This window comes from Panulirus ornatus, chromosome 33 (genome assembly GCF_036320965.1).
Source record: "Panulirus ornatus isolate Po-2019 chromosome 33, ASM3632096v1, whole genome shotgun sequence".
NCBI lineage: Eukaryota > Metazoa > Arthropoda > Malacostraca > Decapoda > Palinuridae > Panulirus > Panulirus ornatus.
Window position 1 is genome coordinate 9,469,350 of NC_092256.1, and position 23,774 is coordinate 9,493,123.

Here is a 23,774-nt window from a genome sequence, read left to right on the forward strand (position 1 = left end):
ACTGCTGCTCTTACTCCCTGTGTCAGTAGTCGTACTCGTTGTACTGCTGCCTGTGTAAGTAGATTACCACACTCCTGACTTAATACACAAAGTTGATACAGTACAACTCCGTGATTGTAGTTATAATTTGTAAGTTTAATCCACCAGATTATTGTGTTGTGGGTTATGATGATGGTGTTGTGGATATTGTGGCCTGTGTAGGGAGGTGGCATAATGCAGGTGCTGGGAGGACCGGTATGCCATACCCGAGCTCCTCACCACCGCAGCAGCAGCCTTGCACGACCGGCCGGCCGGTCGTCCTCCCTCCCTCCCTGCCGGCGCTACAGCCGAGGCTACGTGTTACGTAAGGGGCGTGACCCTCATGAGGTTGCTGATGTCGCCTTCTTGTATTCCCACGAGAGTAACATTTGATTGAGGTCTATTACATCGATGTATTTAGGAAAATGGCTTCTCTGATATCTTAAATTCCTTCGATCAAATATTACATTTTCTTTTCAAAATGTCCAGTATCATACGGCATTGTACTAGGAATTAACCTGATGATATTCTTGCCATATTCGTTCGTTTAAGTCTTAGAGCTGATGTGTATATATGCCTCTAGAGCAACATATACATAAACAACGTTCTTCTATCTTCTTCATTACGTTCACATGGAATTTTCGTTCATTTTCTCTATATCTAGCCATTCGATTCCGGGGTATTTCACATGAAAGCTCCTCAATCTTGTTTTCCTATATTCGTTAGCATGACGCAAGTGGAAGTTGCATCTCGGGTTTTACCTACAGACAGGGTCGCCTGTGAGCAGCGCCTACTGTTGAACTGATCACGAATGAAATAAAAGTGATATAGCAGATTGCCCACATGATAATGGTGTGCAATTTCATCAAATGAACACTGTGGTGGGAATAAGGTTGTTCTTGTAACGGTTTGTTCATCCTCTGTGGCCTCGATGCGATTTCAGTGTCGAACTACGACCCCGGGGACATGGGGTCTCAAGTGACAGGAGGTGACGATGGCGAGACATGAACAATGGTTTATTAACGAATGATCCAATGAGTCCAGGTGGTGGCTGGGGGGGAGGAGGATCAATATGGCGAACCCCCTCTTGGTAGGTGGTGTAAAGAGGGACCGAGAATGATCTAACATGACTTTTTCCGCGGCTTTTGTTGGCAGCTCTTGAGGAAGACGTGGCGGGGGGAGGCATAGGTACGTTTGGGAAGAAAGAAAGCTTTGTTGTTCTTGAAGTGAGGTGGCGTCTTGGTGTCTTGAAGCGACGAACATTTAGAAATAATCTGGAGAATCTGGTGATGGTTTGTAGTCTCGGGGTGACACCGAGGAGCTCGATGGACTGACAACTTGGAGGCGTCTAGGGCGTAGTGAGGGAGGAGGGGAGGGCGGCATGGCTGGTGGCGCGGGTAAGGTGCATGAGTACGAAGTGTGGTGACGTGGTCGTCGATGGTCTAGTTGTGGAGGCTGTTTAAAGATGCCCTGCCGCTCCGTGTGGTTGTGAGAGCTGTGTCTCAACGCTGGTACCGGCGGCAGAGACGCTGGCTTTCTTTACCGAGCAGGTTCCTCCGGGTGCAGGAGACGATGTGATAGTGTGCATGAGAACCCGCTGTGCCAGTAGAGATGATCAACACGAGATGTCGAGGGAGTCTCGTAGTTCATAACCATTAAACTCTCAGTTTCCCACACCCCCGAGCTGATGTCGGACTGCATGGGGCGTTGTCTGGGAAGGGGAGAATCGGAATTTTCCACTGCACGTATTTCGTGAATGATTGCAGTACCTTGTTACGAGGAGGGCCTTGTAGCGGCTAATGTGGTGGTATGATACCTGGTCTTCTTACCTGCCTGGGGTTTGTTGATACAGGGTGTGAGGCAGGGAGGGTCCGATGTTTGTGACCTTGCACATCTCTCGGGCATAAAGTGACGGTAAGGCTTTCTTAGTTACATTGTAATTCTTCCATCTGATTTGAACGTCGTTAACGCTGAACATTTCAGTACAGTGATACTCAACACTCCACCGTGTAGAATAACGTATGTTGCAGGTATTAACAGGCTGGTATATCTCAAACGTTCAGCGCCTCACGTTGCATGGTCACGTGGACGGGGACCAGAGGGGTGATGTGTAGGGAGAACCAGTGATGGTCGGGAATGGCTGGCTGGGGTGGAAGGTATTAGTCAGCCTCACTTACTAACATAAGGGTTCTTATAACTGTGGGGCAAGTTTACCACCCGTGGTAAATACAACGGTTACTGAAGTCTCTGGTCACAGTTTCATCAAACTCCCGACACATAATGACTTCGTCCATGGGTACCTGACCCACGGTAATCAGACCTTTTTAATTATATGGTTCGTTACCGCGTCTTCGTAGAGACAACGGGTTGGACGATGTAGCACACTTGAGTAATGATGCCCACTGTTATATGAACCCACGTTACATCCACGGCCTCTCCCCACACCCACTGGGGCGTAGGGACCGACTTGCCAGGCCTCTTGTCATGGCAGCAACACCAGCATTAACCTTGGGGCATCAAGTATAGCGTGACTCCTGTATTGAATAGAGGGAGGAAGGGCCAGCCAGCTGGACAGATGACGTATTATCTCTCGTCAGTTCAGAGGTAAGTCTCGGCGTCCGTGTGACTACATCAAAGTGGGTCATGAAGAACTGGCTTGGTGTAGCCGCAGGTGTGGCCGCCTCGATCCTGTGTCCCAGCTTGCTGGTTCACGTCACCCTTCGCCATGATAGACGATGTGAGTGTTCGATTTATAGGAGAAGCAGTGGACGTGGTGCTCCCTCCCTGTTGAGGAATGTTGGCCATCCCTGATGCCAGACAGTGTATACAGACCTCCTCACCATCAGGGGTCAACACGACCCTTCATAAGTACGTGGAGTGTGTCATTGCTTTGTGGGAGGAGACGCGTGTATGGCCCACAGTTGAAGACGATCACCACAAACCGCGAGTGCTCCTGTGGTCCTGGAGTCTTCTGGTGAGATGGTACAGCTTCAGGTACGGTGCAGAACTGATGGTACAGCTTCAGGTACGGTGCAGAACTGATGGTACAGCTTCAGGTACGGTGCAGAACTGATGGTACAGCTTCAAGTACGGTGCAGAACTGATGGTACAGCTTCAGGTACGGTGCAGAACTGATGGTTCAGCTTCAGGTACGGTGCAGAACTGATGGTACAGCTTCAGGTACGGTGCAGAACTGATGGTACAGCATCAGGTACGGTGCAGAACTGATGGTACAGCTTCAGGTACGGTGCAGAACTCTCTTGGTCATAGCCAGAAGGGGACGCGGTCTAGAGCGATCTGTGGTATACGGCTTAGTGAGGATATATAGCTATGACCTTGTCAGTTCTTCTGACGAAGGTACGGGATGGTAGTGATAGGATGATGGGTGGCTTTAGGGCGACCTCGAATGTACAACGTCATCAAGGGGTTAGTCGGTGGTGAGGGGGAAGGAAAGAAGGAAGGAAGAAGGAAGGAAGGAAGGAAGGAAGGGGTCACACAGGGGGAATATCAGGTTGAAAAACAGATGATAATAATATGATGTATAAACTTATGGTGTGATTGTACTGAGGTGTGTGGTTGGTGTGCTGGCTGTGTCATTTTTGTGCTCTATTTACACACCTTAGCAGTCTCGAGGTATGTTTTCTTTAATGGTGTTTCTAGGTGTAGGAAGGACATTGGTTGCGTTAGGGTATTGACTGCCTCTTGGACTGGAACCTATTTCGGGGCCTTGAGGCTCAGTGGGAACCAGCTGAGTTTCATATGACTGCTTGTGTCGACCTCTTGAATATTTCAGACTCTTAACAGTTAGTACACAGAAGTGCAGCAGAGAAGGGGATGATGAGATAAGATCTATGTGTAGGATTTCGCCATTTCGTCTCATCCTTATATATGCGATGCAGGCGTACTTCACAAATGCATGGTCTTTTTTTTCTTTCTCTATTCCTGTTTTCCCTCCGACAAACTTTGCCGGGAGGTGGGGAGTTGGGTTAAGGATAAAGTAGTTCTCTTATGATTATAGACTCACCTCATCCAACTAAATCAAAGGTATATATATATATATATATATATATATATATATATATATATATATATATATATATAGATGTGGCGATGGGAATAAATAAAGGCAGACAGTATGAATTATGTACATGTGTATATATGTATATGTCTGTGTATGTATATATATATGTGTACATTGAGATGTATAGGTATGTATATTTGCGTGTGTGGACGTGTATGTATATACATGTGTATGGGGGTGGGTTGGGCCATTTCTTTCGTCTGTTTCCTTGCGCTACCTCGCTAACGCGAGAGAGCGACAAAGCAAAATAAATAGAAATAATATATATATATATATATATATATATATATATATATATATATATATATATATATATATATGAATATATGAATAGATATATATAACGAGATAGGCTAGCAGCGGGGGGGCCATCTGTACTCCGTGTCCCCTCTACCACACATCACGCGGGACACATTATTATCATCACGTCGGTCTACTTGACCCTCTCACACCCGCTGCTCCTCCAGCCCTTCAAAGGAACCCAACACACGCTGGCTGCACCCATGGCAGAACCCGCATCTCAAGCCTCGTCGATAACCACCTCCCACTCCTGACGTCGTATATGATTTTACTAATACATTCCCTTGTCTCATCACACTATTTGTAGTTTAATAGTATTAAAAAAAAAGGGGGAATCCATTTGTTCTCCATAATCTTCCCCTTCCTCAAGGTTTTCTACATAAAAGCGATTCTTGTTACGTGATCTGTTCTGGCTCCAGCTTCATCGATTCCTTCAAAAAGCAGTTTCACCATCTGTGGCAATATTTGCCTTCACTGATTCCCTTTTTCTATGTATCATTTAGCCTAAAGTAAACCTGCTGTTCTCGGCTAGTTGTATCTTGTCCACTTAATGATGCATTTACATGAATCGTATCTGCAAAACTTTCCACTGTTCCTTCAGTAGTGCTGGCACTTTCCTATACCTCGTCTGTTAACCTAACCCCTTGTGTCTGGGAACAAAAGGCTTGTTTCAACGTCTCGTCTCTCCATCCTACTTCCGTACTGGGAAAGACAAGAAATAACGTAGTGCTCCTAGTGTGTGTCGTATGGATTCATAATGGTGTCGGTGTGATTAATGGAAGGAGTGGAGTAACTCAACGAGCATCAACTCCACGTTTTGAACACTTGCGCGTGGGACCTGTGTGTGTGGTTGGCAACACCGCTCGTCCAGGGAGGAGGAGCGGCTTGCAGAAGAGCTCACCCCTCCCTCCCTCCCCCCTCCCCCCATGGAAGGTTCAGTGGCTGCCTGCACCGCCCGAGGGATCAACACAGGCATGGCCGACGTCTAGACTGTGGGTGGATTGGGCTTTTCTGGCGGGCTTATTTTTTTTCTTTTTAAGGCTGTGGATGGGTCGTGAGTGCTCCCCCGTCACCAGCGGCGTTATTTTCCTGCCTTTGCGATATAAGTCACGTGTCACTGATAGATGTGATTCCCCTGAAGAGGATTTCGAGAGAATAATGAAATGGGTAGTGTTGTCATCCTCGAGACCAGACTCTCGCCCAGTTGTCATAGTTTTGACCGAATGGAACATGAGAGACGCGAAGGCTGACCTGGACTCGGGCCAAATCCCTGGCGAATTCAATACTTTATTTTTTTTATTACGTCGTCCTTCAAAATTTACAAATTCAGTTTTTCTCTTCTTTCTCCGTTTCAGCAACCTCTTACATTGCGCCTGGCCTTAATGTAAACTTTTGTCCACTGGGCCTCCAATACATATATATATATGTATATATATATATATATATATATATATATATATATATATATATTGTGAACGAATGTGGCCTTTGTTGTGTTTTCTTAGCGCTACCTCGCGCGCATGCGGGGGGAGGGGTTGTCATTTCACGTGTGGCGAGGTGGCGATGGAATGAATAAAGGCAGCAAGTATGAATTATGTACATGTGTATATATGTATATGTCTGTGTGTGTATATATATGTATACCTTGTAATGTATAGGTATGTATATGTGCGTGTGTGGACGTGTATGTATATACATGTGTATGTGGGTGGGTTGGGCCATTTTTTCGTGTTTCCTTGCGCTACCTCGCTAACGCGGGAGACAGCGACAAATTATAATAAAGTATAAATGAAATATATATATATATACATATATATATATATTTATTTATATATATAAATATATATATATATACATATTCGCCATTTCCCGCGTTAGCGAGGTAGCGCTAAGAACAGAGGACTGAGCCTTATAGGGAATATCCTCACTTTGCCACCTTCTCTGTTCCTTCTTTTGGAGTAGGAGTTGGGTAGTTCTTTTGGGTAGGAGTTCCAGCCGGCTGCTCCCTCCCCTTTTTTTGTCGCCTTCTACGACACGCAGGGAATACGTGGGAAGTATTCTTGTCTCCCCTATCCCCTAGAGAGAGAGAGAGAGAGAGAGAGAGAGAGAGAGAGAGAGAGATGAATTAATATCAGTTCTCATGATCAAGACGTTGGTGTCTGTGGACGGCAGACTTGCATAAAAAAAAAATACGAATCCCGGACGCAATTAATTGTAATCACGTCTTAGTAAAGATTCTTCACCTTCCGGCCACAGGCGCAAGTAGTATCCATACACCGGCTTCGTCCTCAGCCCCTCCTACTGGGATGGTTCGAAACCCCTTACCCATCATCCCTAGCAGATGCACGGGGTATAATCATACATAACCCTGGTGATCTAATCCTTTATATTCAAAGGTTCAGTACTCATATCGCAAGCTGTAATTTCACTGAAGAATAGATGTTTATATATTTATGTTTATTTAAAGATTTCGATTTTTTAACGGCTTTACAAAACAGAGGGTTATGTGATGGCAAAACTACCATAGGTATTGAATACATAGCGAGAGCTGATCACTGTCTTAAAGGTACATAATAAGTGGCATAAATAAGCTATAATAATGATCATTTGTGATGTTTTAGGAGTCTTTCAAGCTGACGCTTACCGATCGCTTTTGTCATCGTCAGTCGATGGGCGTAAACCGTGCAGAGTAGTCAAAGCTGGAAAACTCGTTGTTTATCATAACTTTTAAGCACGTTAACTTGGGAATTAACCTAACTCTAACTTAGAAATAAGGCCCACCTATGGCCTTGAAATTTATATGGATTGGTATTTCACATAGAAAGGTCTAACCTAGCTCATAGTTTTGAGAAATATATTTTTGACCATTTTTTTTTTTATGTTTGAGGCTTCAGTAGTGAAGAGTCTACAGCAAGGCCAGGCCGTACTTGAAATACAATGAAGTTAATGAAAAGGAGAAATAAGAGACAAGAAAAAATATTTACGAATTCTTGAAGAAGTGAAAGACCATTGTTTTAAGTGCCAGAGCATTGTTATTGTGGGAAAAAAATGAGAAAGTAGAGAGTTCCAAAGCTTCGAAGTATAGGGAAAGAAACAGTTATCAAAACGGCCTACCCTTGAATTGCTAACATCAACACAGTTCACATTTGTTTTCCAGCAGCTAAAACATAGAATGGCATAAGACGCATAACATTTTTATGCCGCTTATAAAAAGGTTTAACTTATATAAAATTGCACATTTGGCAATGAACTTCGATGGAGATGTATTTGATATGTTACTAAACACCAGGGTCATCCAATCTTATGTTTTTGTAATAACCAGCATTGTAGGCGACAGAAGTGTCCTTCATACCTGTTTAACAGTGACTGTATACACATATATCAAGCCCTGGAACTTGTAATCAAGGGCTTGCACTAGGATGCGGAGTGACTGGACGAGGATTTTGAGGACAGTAATCAGCTGGACTCGATTTCCATACAGTGGTCTAAATTTTAATGTAAGGAGGGCAAGAACTCGGACCGATGTCTGAGCTCATGCATGAGAATGCTGGTAGTAATGATATCTTGATATTGTAGTTATCAAGTGTTTCAGTCGATTTGACCGATTTCGTTAATGTTTTTTATATCTTTTCCTTAAAATTTGTTAAGTAACAACATATTAATGTCTCCATGATCCTCGTTTTAAAATCGAAGACTTTCTTAACATTATTAAAGAAAATGAAAGGTGAAGGTATAAGAGAAAACGTGCTTAACAGATAGGTAACTATAGCAAGTCATTATTGTAAATGAATTAATAGGAGCATTAGTCTGATACGTCTAAATATGAATTATACTAGTTTGATTGAGTACACACGATGAATAATTTACGTAAGATGTAGTGGATGAAATTTATAAATAGAGACGCTTGTTGAATCGCTAAATTCTTTAGGGAACTGGAGAAATCAAATGATAGTTTTCAAAGGCCATGAATGCAATGAGAGCGTGTTTGGTCTTAGAATTACCTTAAGCATATGAAGAAGTTATCTAAGATTTTATTGTTAGTGTTTGTAACATGAGGTTGACGGCCTTAATGACTCTTGATAGTTGATTAGCCTAAAGTCCAAATAGCAAACTGACGAACCATCTCAGAAGTTAGGTATGGATCTGGTAATTGCGAGTATGGGGTGCTGAGAACGCACGATCAGGTGGCTGCTTCCTGCAACACTGCCTCGTCTTCTTCAGGAGATCAAAGACCTTATGGAAATAAGGACCTAGAATACTTCAGGAACCTTGTCTGGTCGATGACCAAACGTCTGCAGAAGGTAATCTAAGCCAAAGTTAAGATGACAAAGTACTGAAATTTAAGTGTGACAGCGCCTTTGCAAATGAATTTTTTTTTTTTCATATTCTCCATTTCCCGCGTGAGCAAGGTAGCGTTAAGGACAGAGAACCGAGCTTTAGAGGGAATATCTTCACGTGGCCCCATTTGTTCCTTCTTTTGGAAAATTAGAAAAAAAAAATGGAGGTGACGACTTCCAGCCCCCCACCTCTCCGCTCCCTCCCCTTTTAGTCGTCTTTTACGACACGCAGGGAATACGTAGGATGTATTCTTTCTTCCCTATCCCCTGGGATATATATATATATATATATATATATATATATATATATATATATATATATATATATATATATATATATATATATATATATATACATACATATTCTTTTTTCTTTCATACTATTCGCCATTTCCCGCGATAGCGAGGTAGCGCTAAGAACAGAGGACTGGGCCTAAGAGGGAATATCCTCACCTGGCCCCCTTCTCTGTTCCCTCTTTTGGAAAATTAGAAAAAAAACGAGAGGGGAGGATTTCTAGCCCCCCGCTCCCTTCCCTTTTAGTCGCCTTCTACGACACGCAGGGAATACGTGGGAAGTATTCTTTCTCCCCTATCCCCAGGGATATATATATATATATATATATATATATATATATATATCCCCAGGGATATATATATATATATATATATATATATATATGGTCACCGTTTTCCGCGTAGCAAGGTAAGGTAAGGAACAGAGGAAGAGCTATCTTATTTGTTCACATCCATTATCTATCTGTCACATATAATGCAACGAAACCAGAGCCCACTATCTAAGTCTCCTTTAACCAGTTCATTTGCCCTGGTTCAGACGATTGACAGCACGTCACCCCCCTGTATTCTTCATCGCTCCAATTCGTTCCGTCCCACGCATGCCTCTCACCCTCTTGCATGGTCTGGCCCGGGTACCTCAAAACCCTCCCTCACTCCTTCCTTCCATCTTGGTATCCTCCTCCACACTGCTCCTAACACTTTGGACTCATATCCTATCAGTCATCTCTCTTCACTCATCTTCTCCATCTTTCCAAACTAGAGGACCGGTCTGTAATTCAGCGCATCAATCCTTCAAGAAGTTTGCCCACCTCCCCTCCTCTGACACTTTACCCTCTCGTCATATCATGTGGGGTGTCAGGCGTAGCTGCATACATATTCACCATAGGTGCAGATATTTCATGTGGATCATGAGCCTTGTATGGGTCAAGACAACTTTAGTATTGTGTTGATGTGTTTTCCAAGACCTCCTCCTCATTCCATCTCACTGGTGTTGGAGGCTAGAGTAGTAGTCCTCCACTGTGTAAACCCTTTGAAATTTGTTATCCATCTTCTTCATATCATTGCCTGTGACTCTTCCCCCGTTATCCCAAACCCTTATTAGCTCCCTCTTTAACTGAGAATTTCTTCCCGATGAATCTATGGCAAAGTTTTGGCTCTTCTGCCTTGGTCATATATAGACACTATTTTACAAACATCGTTTTTTTTTATAAGTTTTCAAAAACACTTTAATTCTCTCCTCGAAAAATGCCGTTATTAAGTTTTCTAAATATAATTTCAAAAACGAGATTCGTATCTACTTTACCTGGGTAGTTTAAGACATTAAATCATGTTGTGAAGACGTATATTAGTGAGGACCAAGTGCGCCATAAATCAAGGTCAGGTTGTTGTCATGGGTCCACAAAGTATCGTACCTCTTGCAGCGCGCTTGGGCGCGGGAGCAAGTCGGTTGCTACGGTGTTGCTAAGGACGCTACACCAAGACGGTGTAGGTGGCACACAACGTCTCCCAAGACACACCCCCAGTCAAAGACCGCCCCGAGCCACACTGACACCTGCCAACACTTCCATGAAATACCCAGTAAGTGGTAATATTGTGCCTCAGCTTGTGTTATGGCCGCTCTGTGGTGGTGCATGGGGGTACGATAATCCCCCGGGAATTGCTTTCGTAAGCATCGGCTTGCAGCTTCAGATGATGGGAGAGTGAGGGAGCAGGTGGCTCTCTCAGACGTGCTGGTAGAGGCAGTAACTCAGTCCCCTGTGTGCTTCTCGTCCATAGCTGGTCGATAGTACCGAGAGAAACATGGCTCTGAACAGCCCTTACCTCCTGTGGATGTATAAGTGATTAACGAGGTGTTAGATCATAAGGCCATTGATCGTAAACGATACAAATCCATCGTTATCTCCAGTGATTGAGAGGATAATATATGTTCTTTATTATTGTTTGTTAAAAATATTTTGTTTTCTATTGAAAATCAGAGGCAAGTTTAAAACTACGTTAACTGATAATATGTCAAAAGTCCAAAATTGCTTTAAGTTTTCTGCAGATTATATAAAGAAAATGCATGAACACATAATTGAAGACTGTGTATCATGTGTTAGTGTAGTAACCACACACACGTACACAAACACACACACACACACACACACACACACACATATACATGTATATACCGAAACCCCAGCTTATCTTACCCTACCTTCTTGCTTCAGTATCATCTCTTCTGTGGCTCCTGCAGCTCTCAGGAAGCCGGCCACGTCCAGTGGATGAGACCATAGCTCATGGAGTGGGAGAACTCTTAAGTCATTACGTATATGTGGTGTAGGTAGAGCGGGTTTTACGCTTGTGGGGACCCGAGTCTTGAACATACACAGTCATATAACTTCTTCAACTCATATACACTGCGTTAACCATGTCCTCAGTATATATATATATATATATATATATATATATTCCTTGCGCTACCTCGCAAACGCGGGAGACAGCGACAAAGTATAAAAAAAAAAAAAAAATATATATATATATATATATATATGTATATATATATATATATATATATATATATATATATATATATATATATATATATATATGTGTGTGTGTATATATATATATATATATATATATATATATATATATATATATATATATATATATGTATTATACTTAGTCGCTGTCTCCCGCGTTAGCGAGGTAGCGCAAGGAAACAGACGAAAGAATGGCCCAACCCACCCACATACACATGCATGTACATAAACGCCCCACACACGCACATATACATATATATACATTTCTACGTATACATACATATACACAGACATGTACATATATACACATGTACTTATTCATACTTGCTGCCTTCATCCATCCTCGTCGCCACCCCGCCACAAATGAAACAGACTAGCCTCCCTCATCTCCCTGCTGCATCTCATCACGTTACTTATGTTCACGTTCACTCTCATCTTTCCCCTCATGCACTCCTCAAAAACTCCAGCTTCTGAAGTTTCTGTCTTGAGTCTGCCTCTAGACCCGTGTCAATAACAACTGATCCTTCTCTCATATCCCTAACCTCACCTTCTCAGTATGCCGCAAACCTGCTCCTTGCTCTGAGACCTGTCCATTTACCCCTTCTCTCGACCCCGTCCGTGTAAACAGATCAAGCAACCACGTAACATCACACATCCTTGACACATACCCATCTTCTCTTGAGAACTCCTCACCCTCCTATTTACCCCCATGCGCTCACAGCACCCTCCACAGGGCTTCTCTTTCGTGTATACACATTTGGTAGGGATGTGTATCGATGGCGGGTGTGGATGTACTAAGTCTTGGCGTTGGTGTGCAGGTGTGTTGAGGATGAAGGGGGAGGAGGGAGGCAGCGTCCGGCTCGACCTGTACAACTATGACCAGCCGCAGAACCAGTCCTGCCACTACATCCTCACCAGCCCACGATCACTCGAGGCCTGCAGGAGACTCAACATCAAGGTCAGTCTCGTAGCAGGATTCCTTCTGTCCTGTGGCGGGGTCCTGCTGTACCTGTAGGAGAGAGGAGGTTCCCCCTGCCTTGCTTTCAGGGTAAGTCTGGCCCAGCGAGCACAGGAATCCTGCCACGCTTGTAATGGAGTCCTCTCACACCTTGTCACTCCCTCTGTCGTACATAAGGTCTATGAGACCCTTCTCTTCGCCCGTCGATAATCCCTGTCGCATCTTTGGTGAGTCGTCTGTCTGTTTACGATTCTCACAGTGTCTGCCGGTGAGTCTTTAGTAGATAAGTCTAGTGTCACCTCGAGTGAGTCCATGAGTCCCCACTGTCACCCGTAGCTCGTCCACTGTCACATACAATGAGTTCATTGGTACTAAGGTCAGGTGTGAATGTGTTTACCACACTCGGGGAGGGTATAAACCATGTCTGGGATGGTACAAACAGTTCAGGTTGTGTGATGGGGGATGGTAAGACGTGGACGGGAGTGAGACCCCCATGTGTGTATAAATCTCAAGTTATGCCTCACCAACAGGGAAGTTATGGTAGAGTACCTTGATGCACGTAAGCCATGGCCAATCCCTCCCTTCATATTGGACGTAACCACAACCATTGTCCTCCCGAATCTTCCCCAAAAATTGGAATCAGTATGATCGTCATCCACTTCTTCGAGAGGAAAGTTAACGACGCTTGTATAAGTCTGAAAAAGAAAAATCCCTCAGGAGCGTCTGTATGAATACGACGCTTTCCCAAACCCTGGACCTTACCACCTTACCATGATATCATTTCCTTATCACGAACCATAAGTTCAGCTTCAGAAAACATTATTTTGTCACGAACCATAAGTTCAGCTTCAGGAAACAGAATCACGTGACAGAGTTACGTGAGTCTAGTCTTGAAATAGATTACTGATTGGTGGAGCCAAAAAGCTCTTCTGTCCACTTGTGTTTCGTAATCCTAAATAAAATGTTGGATGTGTCAATTAGCGAGAAGTATTTTCTAAAACCTTAGATCCGTCCAGGTAACATTCCTCATAGTGTTCATACGGTCTAAAGGAATTTGAAAGTAAATGGAAGAATATTCCATAAGGGTTCCCAGTTTTTCTAATGGTTAAGGATACGTCAGTGTGCCATACTTTCTCCCCTTCTGGCGAGGTCGGTTTTATCCTTGGTCGAGCGAATCTCGAAGGCTTTGTGCTGAATATATATTTGTTTTGACAGTGAAAAGTGTATCAATTCCCATAATGTGTTTATGCTCACCAGACCCAATCATGTGTGAAGCCCGATCGGCTTGGCGTGATCTCATACAATCAGTGTGTGTGTGTGTGGGAGCTCTCCTCCAGAATCGAACCAGTTTTACCAGTTTTACACACGATATACTGAGCCTGTCTCCTTCTTACCTAGTTTCCCGAGGATCTTGACCTGTCTGGGTCACTTAGGAAGGGAGGGTCGATGATATCAACAGGTTAGGGATTGGTTTGGTCATATTTTTTGGGGGGAGGCCATGGCGCTCATTGAGAAAGAGGAGCTTTTTGCGATTATGCCCCGAGGTATTGTGATAGTGTGTGTGTGTGTGTGGTGGGGGACACTAGTGTGACACAAGGGATCGAGAATTTAGACAAATGATCTAGGTTCTTCCCTCACATTGGTATAATGCAGTCTTATTTATATTTCTCTGCAGAGTAGGTATATTATTTAAGAAGTGGGTCTCGCACTCTCGCTTGCCAACGCTACCGAAACAACAGGAGTGGATATAGTAATTTTGAGATCCATCAAACCCATTCGTAAAAATGATGTGTTGGTTGGGTGTACACTTAATGATGTGTTGGTTGGGTGTGCACTTGATGATGTGTTGGTTGGGTGTACACTTAATGATGTGTTGGTTGGGTGTACACTTGATGATGTGTTGGTTGGGTGTACACTTAATGATGTGTTGGTTGGGTGTACACTTAATGATGAGTTGGTTGGGTGTACACTTAATAATGTGTTGGTTGGGTGTACACTTGATGATGTGTTGGTTGGGTGTACACTTAATGATGTGTTGGTTGGCTGTACACTTGATGATGTGTTGGTTGGGTGTACACCTGACGTATCTCCCTTGGCCATCAGAAGGTCAGCCAGCGGTGGACTGATGTGTGACTCTCCTTCCTGCAGCCTGTGGACCTCCTACACCAGACCAGGGAGGAGTATGACGCAGCGCACCCGGACCTACCTCTCCAGGAGAGGCTGGTGGCGTGGCACAGCCAGGAGCGCCACAGACTCAGTAGGTAGTAGTGCTATGCCCCCACCAGGAGAGATCTGGTGGCGTGGCACAGCCAGGAGCGGCACAGACTCAGTAGGTAGTAGTGCTATGCCCCCACCAGGAGAGATCTGATGGCGTGGCACAGCTAGGAGCGGCACAGACTCAGTAGGTAGTAGTGCTATGCCCCACCAGGAGAGTGTGGTGGCAGAGCACACACACACATACACCTGCTTTGCTCTCATGTTTCTACCACAATATCATCACGTTGAACAGATGACTTCGATAAGGACCATCTGGTCTCCTGGTATCGAGCTAATCCTAAGTTAGATTCGTGTGATATGCTGCTCTGCACCTATCCTCGCTCACATATAGAGCTTCGTCTGTTTCAGTCACACATTTGCTGAGGATGGGGTAAATGATGGAGACGGTTGAGTGAGCTATATGATGAAGTTAATGCCTTAATCAGAAAACTATACTCGTGTGGGATGCTGCTAAACAGTAAGGCTTTCCATATCATTGTGATAGTATACATTAATGTAATCATTATTATTATTATTTTTATTTTTATTATTATTATTATTGTCATTATCATTATTATTATTATTATTATTATTATTATTATATCTTTCTGGACGTGGACGCACTGGTTGAACGCATGCGTTCTTCAGCAGAAGAATGAGTTGATAAGAGCCTGTAAGGAGGACGGAGGCTGGTGTGTGTGTGTGTGTGTGTGTGTGTGTGTGTGTGTGGGAGGTGTGAGGGCGGGAGATGATCCGCCTGTGGGAAGATGTGGGACAAAGTTTGCCTGGTGGCAGCATCACGTCACCATGACAACGGCTCCAAACATCTATTTATTGTCATCGCGAGTAAACATCCCTTCCCTCGGTCGCCACCAGCAGAAATACGTGCAGTATATATATATATATATATATATATATATATATATATATATATATATATATATATATATATATATATATATATTCCTGAGTCCACGGGGAAAATGAAACACGATAAGTTCCCAAGTGCACTTTCGTGTAATAATCATATCATCAGGGGAGACACAAGAGAGAAATATAACAATCAGTTGATATACAACGAAGATACGTAGCTAGGACAATCGCATGTTTACCAAATGGCGTCCTAGCTACGTCTCTTCGTTGTATATCAACGGACTGTTATATTTCTTTCTTGTGTCTCCGCTGATGATGTGATATTACACGAAAGCGCACTTGGGAACTTATCGTGTTTCATTTTCTCCGTGGACTCATAGGAATATACTTGATCACGCCCAGAATTGTGATCCTTTCCAATATATATATATATATATATATATATATATATATATATATATATATATATATATATATATATATATATATATATATAACGTAAGAAGATGCCCATTTATGGACGTTGTCAACTCCACCATAAAAGCTCGTAAAGTACGACCCCATCAAGTACGACCCCCATCATTCATGACCCCCCCATCAAATACACGCCCCACACCCCACCTTCAGTCTCTTACCGTGTCATCATTAATGATTCCACCGTTGCCACTCCCCTCATGCAATGCCGGCTGACCTATTCATTTGTCGACTCGTGAGCAACGTGACATCCTTGGCCCGGTGTGTCTCACCCGTCGCTCCCGACGTGGACGGCTGCGCTCCGTAACGTAGCAGTGAGCTGCTTACATCTTGTCATGCCATAACCCAGTATTGACCAGTTTCTCTCTCATGTTTATCTCGTTGTTACTTCTGATGATTCTGTTGTTGAATTCTTCCAGTGTGTTCGTGTTATGTATGTAACGCTGTTCTAACGTCTTGTGTTTCGTTGAAACTCCGACACTGAAACTGGTAAAGCCACCTACATACCCTTGGGATTTTGTTGTACGTCTCAAATGGGTTTGGTTCAGGTCTCTGATTCATTTGGTTCAGGTTTCTATTACATCTGGTTCAGGTTTCTAGTACATTTGGTTCAGGTCTCTGTTACGTTTGGTTTAGGTCTCTATTGCATTTGGTTCAGGTCTCTAGTATATTTGGTTCAGGTATCTATTACATTTGGTTCAGGTCTCTACTACAATTGGTTCAGGTTTCTAATTCATTTGGTTCAGGTCTCTAGTATATTTGGTTCAGGTCTCTATTACATTTGTTTCAGGTCTTTAGTATATTTGGTTCAGGTTTCTATTGCATTTGGTTCAGGTCTCTATTACATTTGGTTCAGGTCTCTATTACATTTGGTTCAGGTCTCTATTACATTTGGTTCAGGTCTCTATTACATTTGGTTCAGGTCTCTGTTACATTTGGTTCAGGTTTCTATTACATTTGGCTCAGGTTTCTATTACATTTGGTTTAGGTCTCTATTACATTTGGTTCAGGTCTCTATTACATTTGGTGCAGGTCTCTAAATACATTTGTTTCAGGCCTCTAATTCATTTGGTTGAGGTCTCTATTAAATTTTGTTCAGGTCTCTGTTACATTTGGTTCAGGTCTCTAATACATTTGGTTCAGGTCTCTAATTCACTTGGTTCAGGTCTCTATTGCATTTGGTTCAGGTCTCTGTTACATTTGGTTCAGGTCTCTATTACATTTGGTTCAGGTCTCTAATTCATTTGGTTCAGGTCTCTGTTACATTTGGTTCAGGTCTCTAATTCATTTGGTTCAGGTCTATTACATTTTGTTCAGGTCTCTAATTCATTTGGTTCAGGTCTCTATTACATTTGGTTCAGGTCTCTATTACATTTGGTTCAGGTCTCTTACATTTGGTTCAGGTTTTATTACATTTTGTTCAGGTCTCTATTACATTTGGTTCAGGTCTCTATTACATTTGGTTCAGGTCTCTAATACATTTGGTTCAGGTCTCTAATACATTTGGTTCAGGTCTCTATTACGTTTGGTTCAGTCTCTTACATTTGGTTCAGGTCTCTAATTCATTTGGTTCAGGTCTCTATTACATTTGGTCCAGGTCTCTATTACATTTGGTTTAGGTTTGTAATACATTTGGTTCAGGTCTCTAATACATTTGGTTCAGGTCTCTGTTACATTTGGTTCAGGTCTCTATTACGTTTGGTTCAGTCTCTTACATTTGGTTCAGGTCTCTAATTCATTTGTTTCAGGTCTCTATTACATTTGGTTCAGGTCTCTATTACATTTGGTTTAGGTTTGTAATACATTTGGTTCAGGTCTCTAATACATTTGATTCAGATCTCTAATACAATTTGTTCGGATCTCTAATACATTTTGTTCAGGTCTCTAATACATTTGATTGAATATCTAATACGTTTTGTTCAGGTCTCTAATACATTTTGTTAAGGTCTCTAATTCATTTGATTGAATCTCTAATACATTTTGTCCAGGTCTCTAATGCATTTGGTTTAGGTCTCATACACTTAGTTCAGGTCTCTAATGCATTTGGTTTAGGTCTTATACACTTAGTTCAGGTCTCGAGTGCATTTGGTTCAGGTCTCATACACTTAATTCAGGTCTTTAATGCATTTGGTTCAGGTCTCATACACTTAGTTCATGTCTCGAGTGCATGTTTCTTCAGTTCAGGTCTCATACACTTAGTTCATGTCTCTAAAGCATTTGGTTCAGGTCTCATACACTTAGTTCAGGTCTCTGATGCATTTGGTTCAGGTCTCATACACTTAGTTCATATCTCTAATGCATTTGGTTCGTCTCATACATATAGTTCAGGTCTCTAATGCATTTGGTTCGTCTCATACATATAGTTCAGGTCTCTAATGCATTTGGTTCGTCTCATACATATAGTTCAGGTCTATAATGCATTTGGTTCAGGTCTCATACACTTAGTTCAGGTCTCGAGTGCATGTTTCTTCAGTTCAGCCACTGCAGTTGTCCAGTAGGTTGATGTGGTCATTTAGGGACTGTTGTTGACATGTCTGTGGCCATGACTGACGAACCTCGTCCAGTACGACCCTGTGATTAACGATCATGTCCATTAAAACCCATCACTAACCATCCCATCCAAAGTATGACCCCATAGTTTCCGCTGCAGGTCAAGTGTGACCCATGATTCACCACAAGTACGACCTCATTACTGACGATCACATCGAGCACGACCTCGTCATTCACGCCTTCACCTCGTACACCGTCACTACCTCAGCAGTGACGAGCATCCGGAGTGGACATGTGATCTGCTGGTAGTGAACAGCGGCTGTTCTGTGGGGTTGGTTGACAAGTGTTGTATGTGGGTTGGAGGCAGTGATTACTCTGGTTGAGATGTGCATGGTTGGATGGTGTGTGACAGGAAAGCATGTCTACCATACGTGACTATGGTGGAATCTGTTCTGATGGAATAACGTAAGGGTAAGAGAGTGTGTAGGGTTAATAACCAGAGAGTGTTTTATGAGAGTATATAGAGGTTTTTTATGAAATGGTTATTACATAAGATATAGTTAAATAATTACAAGTATATATGTGTCGATAGTATGAACACGACACACGCAGTGAGGGACGATGTGCGAGTTACCAAGGGGTGGAAAGATGGGAGTGTACAAGGATTTTCTGTGAACTCACTCTGAGACTACATTCCGTGGGTGGAAACGGAGGGCTGGTAGAAAAGACGTGAAACGGGTCTAAGTTGGTCTATGAGTGAATCGTCAGTGGATTGAAGCAAGGCATGTGAAGCGTCTGGGGTAAACCATGGAAGGCTGTGTAGGTATGTATATTTGCGTGTGTGGACGTGTGTATGTACATGTGTATGGGGGGGGGGGTTGGGCCATTTCTTTCGTCTGTTTCCTTGCGCTACCTCGCAGACGCGGGAGACAGCGACAAAGTATAAAAAAAAAAAAAAAAAAAAGATAGATAGATAGATACATACATAGATATATGAAACGTGTTAGGTTTATAAAGATTTAGAAAACATTGAGACAGGGAAACCAGGACGTAAACTGTGTTGGATCTATAGAAATTAACAAAGTTTAACGGGAAGCCGAAACGTAAATATAGAATCTCTTACACTTAAGAAAAAATAGATCTGTGATAAAGATTAAATGTATTAAAAGAAGTGAAACTTGTATGAAGAAGTAGGTCAAATATAAAGTTTACTGGTGGCTTCTGTTCTTGGCAGAGCGGCTGCGTGAGGCCAGGCACCTGCGAGACAGACTCCTTGTTGACGACGAGCGGCGGACCAGAACACACGGTGAGTGCTGGTGCTCTTGCTGGGGTTGGAGTGACAGTGCTGATCTTGCTGGGGTTGGAGTGACAGCGCTGTTCCTGCTGGGGTTGGAGTGACAGTGTTGTTCCTGCTGGGGTTGGAGTGACAGTGATATTACTGCTGGGGTTGGAGTGACAGTGGTTGGAGGTGTGCGTGTGGTGACAGGAAAGCCATGGTCTAACCATACGTGACTAACTGGTCGGAACATCTGTCTCTGATGGATAACCGTCAAATAGGGTAATGGCAGAGTGTGTATGGCTGTTCCCTTAATTTCTCTGAGAGTGTCATTTATATATATATATATATATATATATATATATATATATATATATATATATATATATATATATATATATATATATATATGTATATATATACACACACACACATATGCGCAGTGTAGGTGTTACCGGACTCGCCTGCTTGAGCTTACACCGCGGGTGGAAAGTCACCTAGGTCGAGGCTGTATCACTAGGAGTAATACAATCTCGTCAAAGAACTTCTCACTCCAGATGAGCCTACATTTCCGTGCGGCTGGACATAACGGAGCCTTGCGCTGTCGTAGTCTCTGGAAAGAGCGCTCTGGTAACACCAGGGCTCTTAGAAGTTCGTCCTTGAGTGATATTCAGTAAGTCCTTGAGTAATATTCAGTAAATGAATAAAGAACACTGAGTGAAGGGCCACAGCACCTAGTGTCTGAGCGGTTGGCGTACCACTCCACCATGCCAGTGTTCGAGAGGTTCAGACCTTGCCTGTGATGGGCAGTAAATGTATCGTAGAAATGCACGTTGTCCGACCACTATTTCGTGGTATACCCTCCATGTTTGACTGAGAGGATCGTCAGTGCGTTAGTAGTGGTTACTGTGTCCCTGATAGAAAATAATGGCTGGTGGAAATCCTGTTGTTTATGCCTAGAAGACGAATAGCCGTTTCTTTTTTCTTTGGGCACTGGTGGTTGAATGGTTTGTGCTCCCATCTCGCAAACAAGTGGCGGAGGTTTGATACCTCCCTGCGGAGGGCTTGTTTGAAGAGGAACTGGGTGAGGTTTAAGTGTGAAATGGCAAAAGCTTGTGGAGTTGATGAGGAATGAGAGGTAATTACGGAGGCAGTGCTGGCATGTGCGAAAGAAGTGTGTGGCATACAGAAGATGGGAGGTGGACAGGTCAGAAATGGTGGTGAGTAGTGGGATGATGAAGTTAAATTGCAAATGACAGAGGAAAGAGAAGTGTATGAGCGTTGTGTACAAGAAAGGAGTGCGAGTGATTGAGATATGTACAAGATGGAAGAGAAAGCAGCAGGTCAACAGTACGGTGCAGGGGCTGAAAAAGAGAGGAATTGAGGATTAGGGATAACGACCATCAGCAAACTTCAGAAAGAAAAACAAGAGAAGAAATAGAAAAATCGTTGAAGAGAGTGTATGGAAAGGTGGTTAGAGACAGAGATGAGGCGAAGAGATGGAGAGAGTACTTTGAAGGACTGTTGAGTGTGTGGTTGATGATAGTGTGGCAGATGTAAGGTGTTTGATGTTAAGGTTAGACTCACTCAACAAATGGCCTGTGTAGAATTTGAGGATTTTTCTCTCGATGTTATTTTCTGGAATTTACACTGAAATTTTGTGTAGATTTGGCATCCATCAGTTTAATTCCAGATGGTAGTTATGGCTGTGTTTGGTGTGTGTTGATCAGGATCTGGTGCAGGTAGAGGGAGCGGAGGTGGCCCGCGCACTGAGTCGGCCCCAGGCACGTCGTCCGCACCAGCTGCTTCTCCTGAGAAGGAGAAAGGCGAATCTGAGGAGGCGGAGAAGAAGGAGGTCAAAGGGAAGGAAGAAGTGAGGGAGGAAGGCAGCAGGAGCTCATCCCCAGCCTCAACGCTGGCCAGGCAGGAGAGTGAGAATTCTTCGTCCCCCTCCCACGCCTCCCAGTCATCCAAGGAACAGAAGGACCAAGAAAACATCGCCAGGAGTCTTGCCAGCAAACACCACCGTAAGACGTACTTACCCTCTTGTTGTCTCAACATTATATATATATATATATATATATATATATATATATATATATATATATATATATATATATATATATATTCCAATGAGTCCACGGGGAAAATGAAACACAAGTTGGGAACTTATCGTAGTTTCATTTTCCCCGTGGACTCTTAGGAATATCTTGATCACGCGCAAAATTGTGATCTTTTCCAATATATATATATATATATATATATATATATATATATATATATATATATATATATATATATATATATATATATATATATATATATATAATTGTACTTAGTCGCTGTCTCCCGCGTTAGCGAGGTAGCGCAAGAAAACAGACGAAAGAATGCCCCAACCAACAAACATACACATGTATATGCATAAACGCCCACACACTCTTATATACATGTCTATACATTTCAACGTGTACGTACATATGAATGTGGGAAAGGATCACAATTTCGCGCGTGATCAAGTATATTCCTATGAGTCCACGGGGAAAACTTATCATGTTTCATTTTCGCCCTGGACTCGTAGGAAAACAGACATAAACATATATACACATGTACATATCCATACTTGCTGCCTTGCTCCATTCTCGTCGCCACCCCGCCACACTTGAAATGACACCCCCTCCCTCCGCACGCTCGCGAGATAGCGCTAGGAAATGACAACAAAGGCCACATTCGTTCACACTCAGTCTCTAAATGTCATGTGTAATGCACCGAAACCACAGCTCCCTCTGGGATAGGGGAGAAAGAATACTTCCCACGCATTCCCGCGTGTCGTAGAAGGCGACTAAAGGGGACGGGGGCGAGGGGGCTAGAAACCCTCCCCTGATATTTTAACTTTCTAAAAGGGTAAACAGCAGATATATATATATATATATATATATATATATATATATATATATATATATATATATATAGATATATATATATATATATATATATATATATATATATATATATATAGATAGATAGATAGATAGATATATCATGCAAACCTCCAACAGAAAGGATCGAACCCGGGACCCCTGTGCAAGAGGCAGGCATAGTAACCCCTGTGTTACCATTATGTTCAAGTGACCCCTTGTGTTAAAGTTATGTTCTAGCGACCCCTATGGTACCATTATTTTCTAGTGACCCCTGTGATACCAGTATGTTCTAGTGACCCCTGTGGTGCCAGTATGTTCTAGTGACCCCTGTGGTACTAGCATGTTCTAGTGACCCCTGTGGTACTAGTATGTTCTAGTGACCCCTGTGGTACCAGTATGTTCTAGTGACCCCTGTGGTACTAGTATGTTCTAGTGACCCCTGTGGTACTAGCATGTTCTAGTGACCCCTGTGGTACTAGTATGTTCTAGTGACCCCTGTGGTACCCCTATGTTCGACTCCTGGTAAAGTGGATGGCTACAGACCAGCAGGAAGCTCAGACGAGGAAGTTCAGTGGGATAAATAAATGATGGCTGCCTGTGGCTTGGCGTCCGCCAGGGAGGGTCCTGTCCTGGCTGGCTCCGACCTTTAGGTCCAGCAGCACACGAGCGGCGCCCGCCCCGTCCCCGGCCACCCCATACTAGGCTATTTTCCGACAAATGTCGCCTGTCTGGAAGTTAGGCATTCCAGCTTTTGATATCTTGATAGTCATTTGTTTTTGGACAATAACATGTTTACCAAATGGCGTCCTAGCTTCGTCTCTTCGATGTATATCACCTGATTTATATTTTTCTCTTGTGTCTCCCCTGATGATGTGATTATTACACGAAAGTGCACTTGTGAACTTACCGTGTTTCATTTTCCACGTGGACTCATAGGAATATATATATATATATATATATATATATATATATAT

General features: G+C 43.0%; 1 protein-coding gene across 5 annotated transcripts in view; it reads left to right on the forward strand.

The window, feature by feature from the left end:
* Nucleotides 1–23,774, forward strand: part of LOC139759432 (uncharacterized) — a 296,435-nt gene that overhangs the window by 243,160 nt on the left and 29,501 nt on the right. For 3 of the 5 annotated variants that reach the window (XM_071681538.1, XM_071681539.1, XM_071681537.1), the window contains 4 exons: nucleotides 12,374–12,513; nucleotides 14,662–14,770; nucleotides 19,841–19,912; nucleotides 21,613–21,909. In XM_071681538.1, the coding sequence (XP_071537639.1) occupies nucleotides 12,385–12,513; nucleotides 14,662–14,770; nucleotides 19,841–19,912; nucleotides 21,613–21,909 (607 nt within the window). In that variant the 5' untranslated portion in view covers nucleotides 12,374–12,384. Of the gene's footprint in view, nucleotides 1–10,412; nucleotides 10,609–12,373; nucleotides 12,514–14,661; nucleotides 14,771–19,840; nucleotides 19,913–21,612; nucleotides 21,910–23,774 lie in introns of those variants that run through there. The other 2 variants (XM_071681541.1, XM_071681542.1) reach the window with 2 other exon arrangements.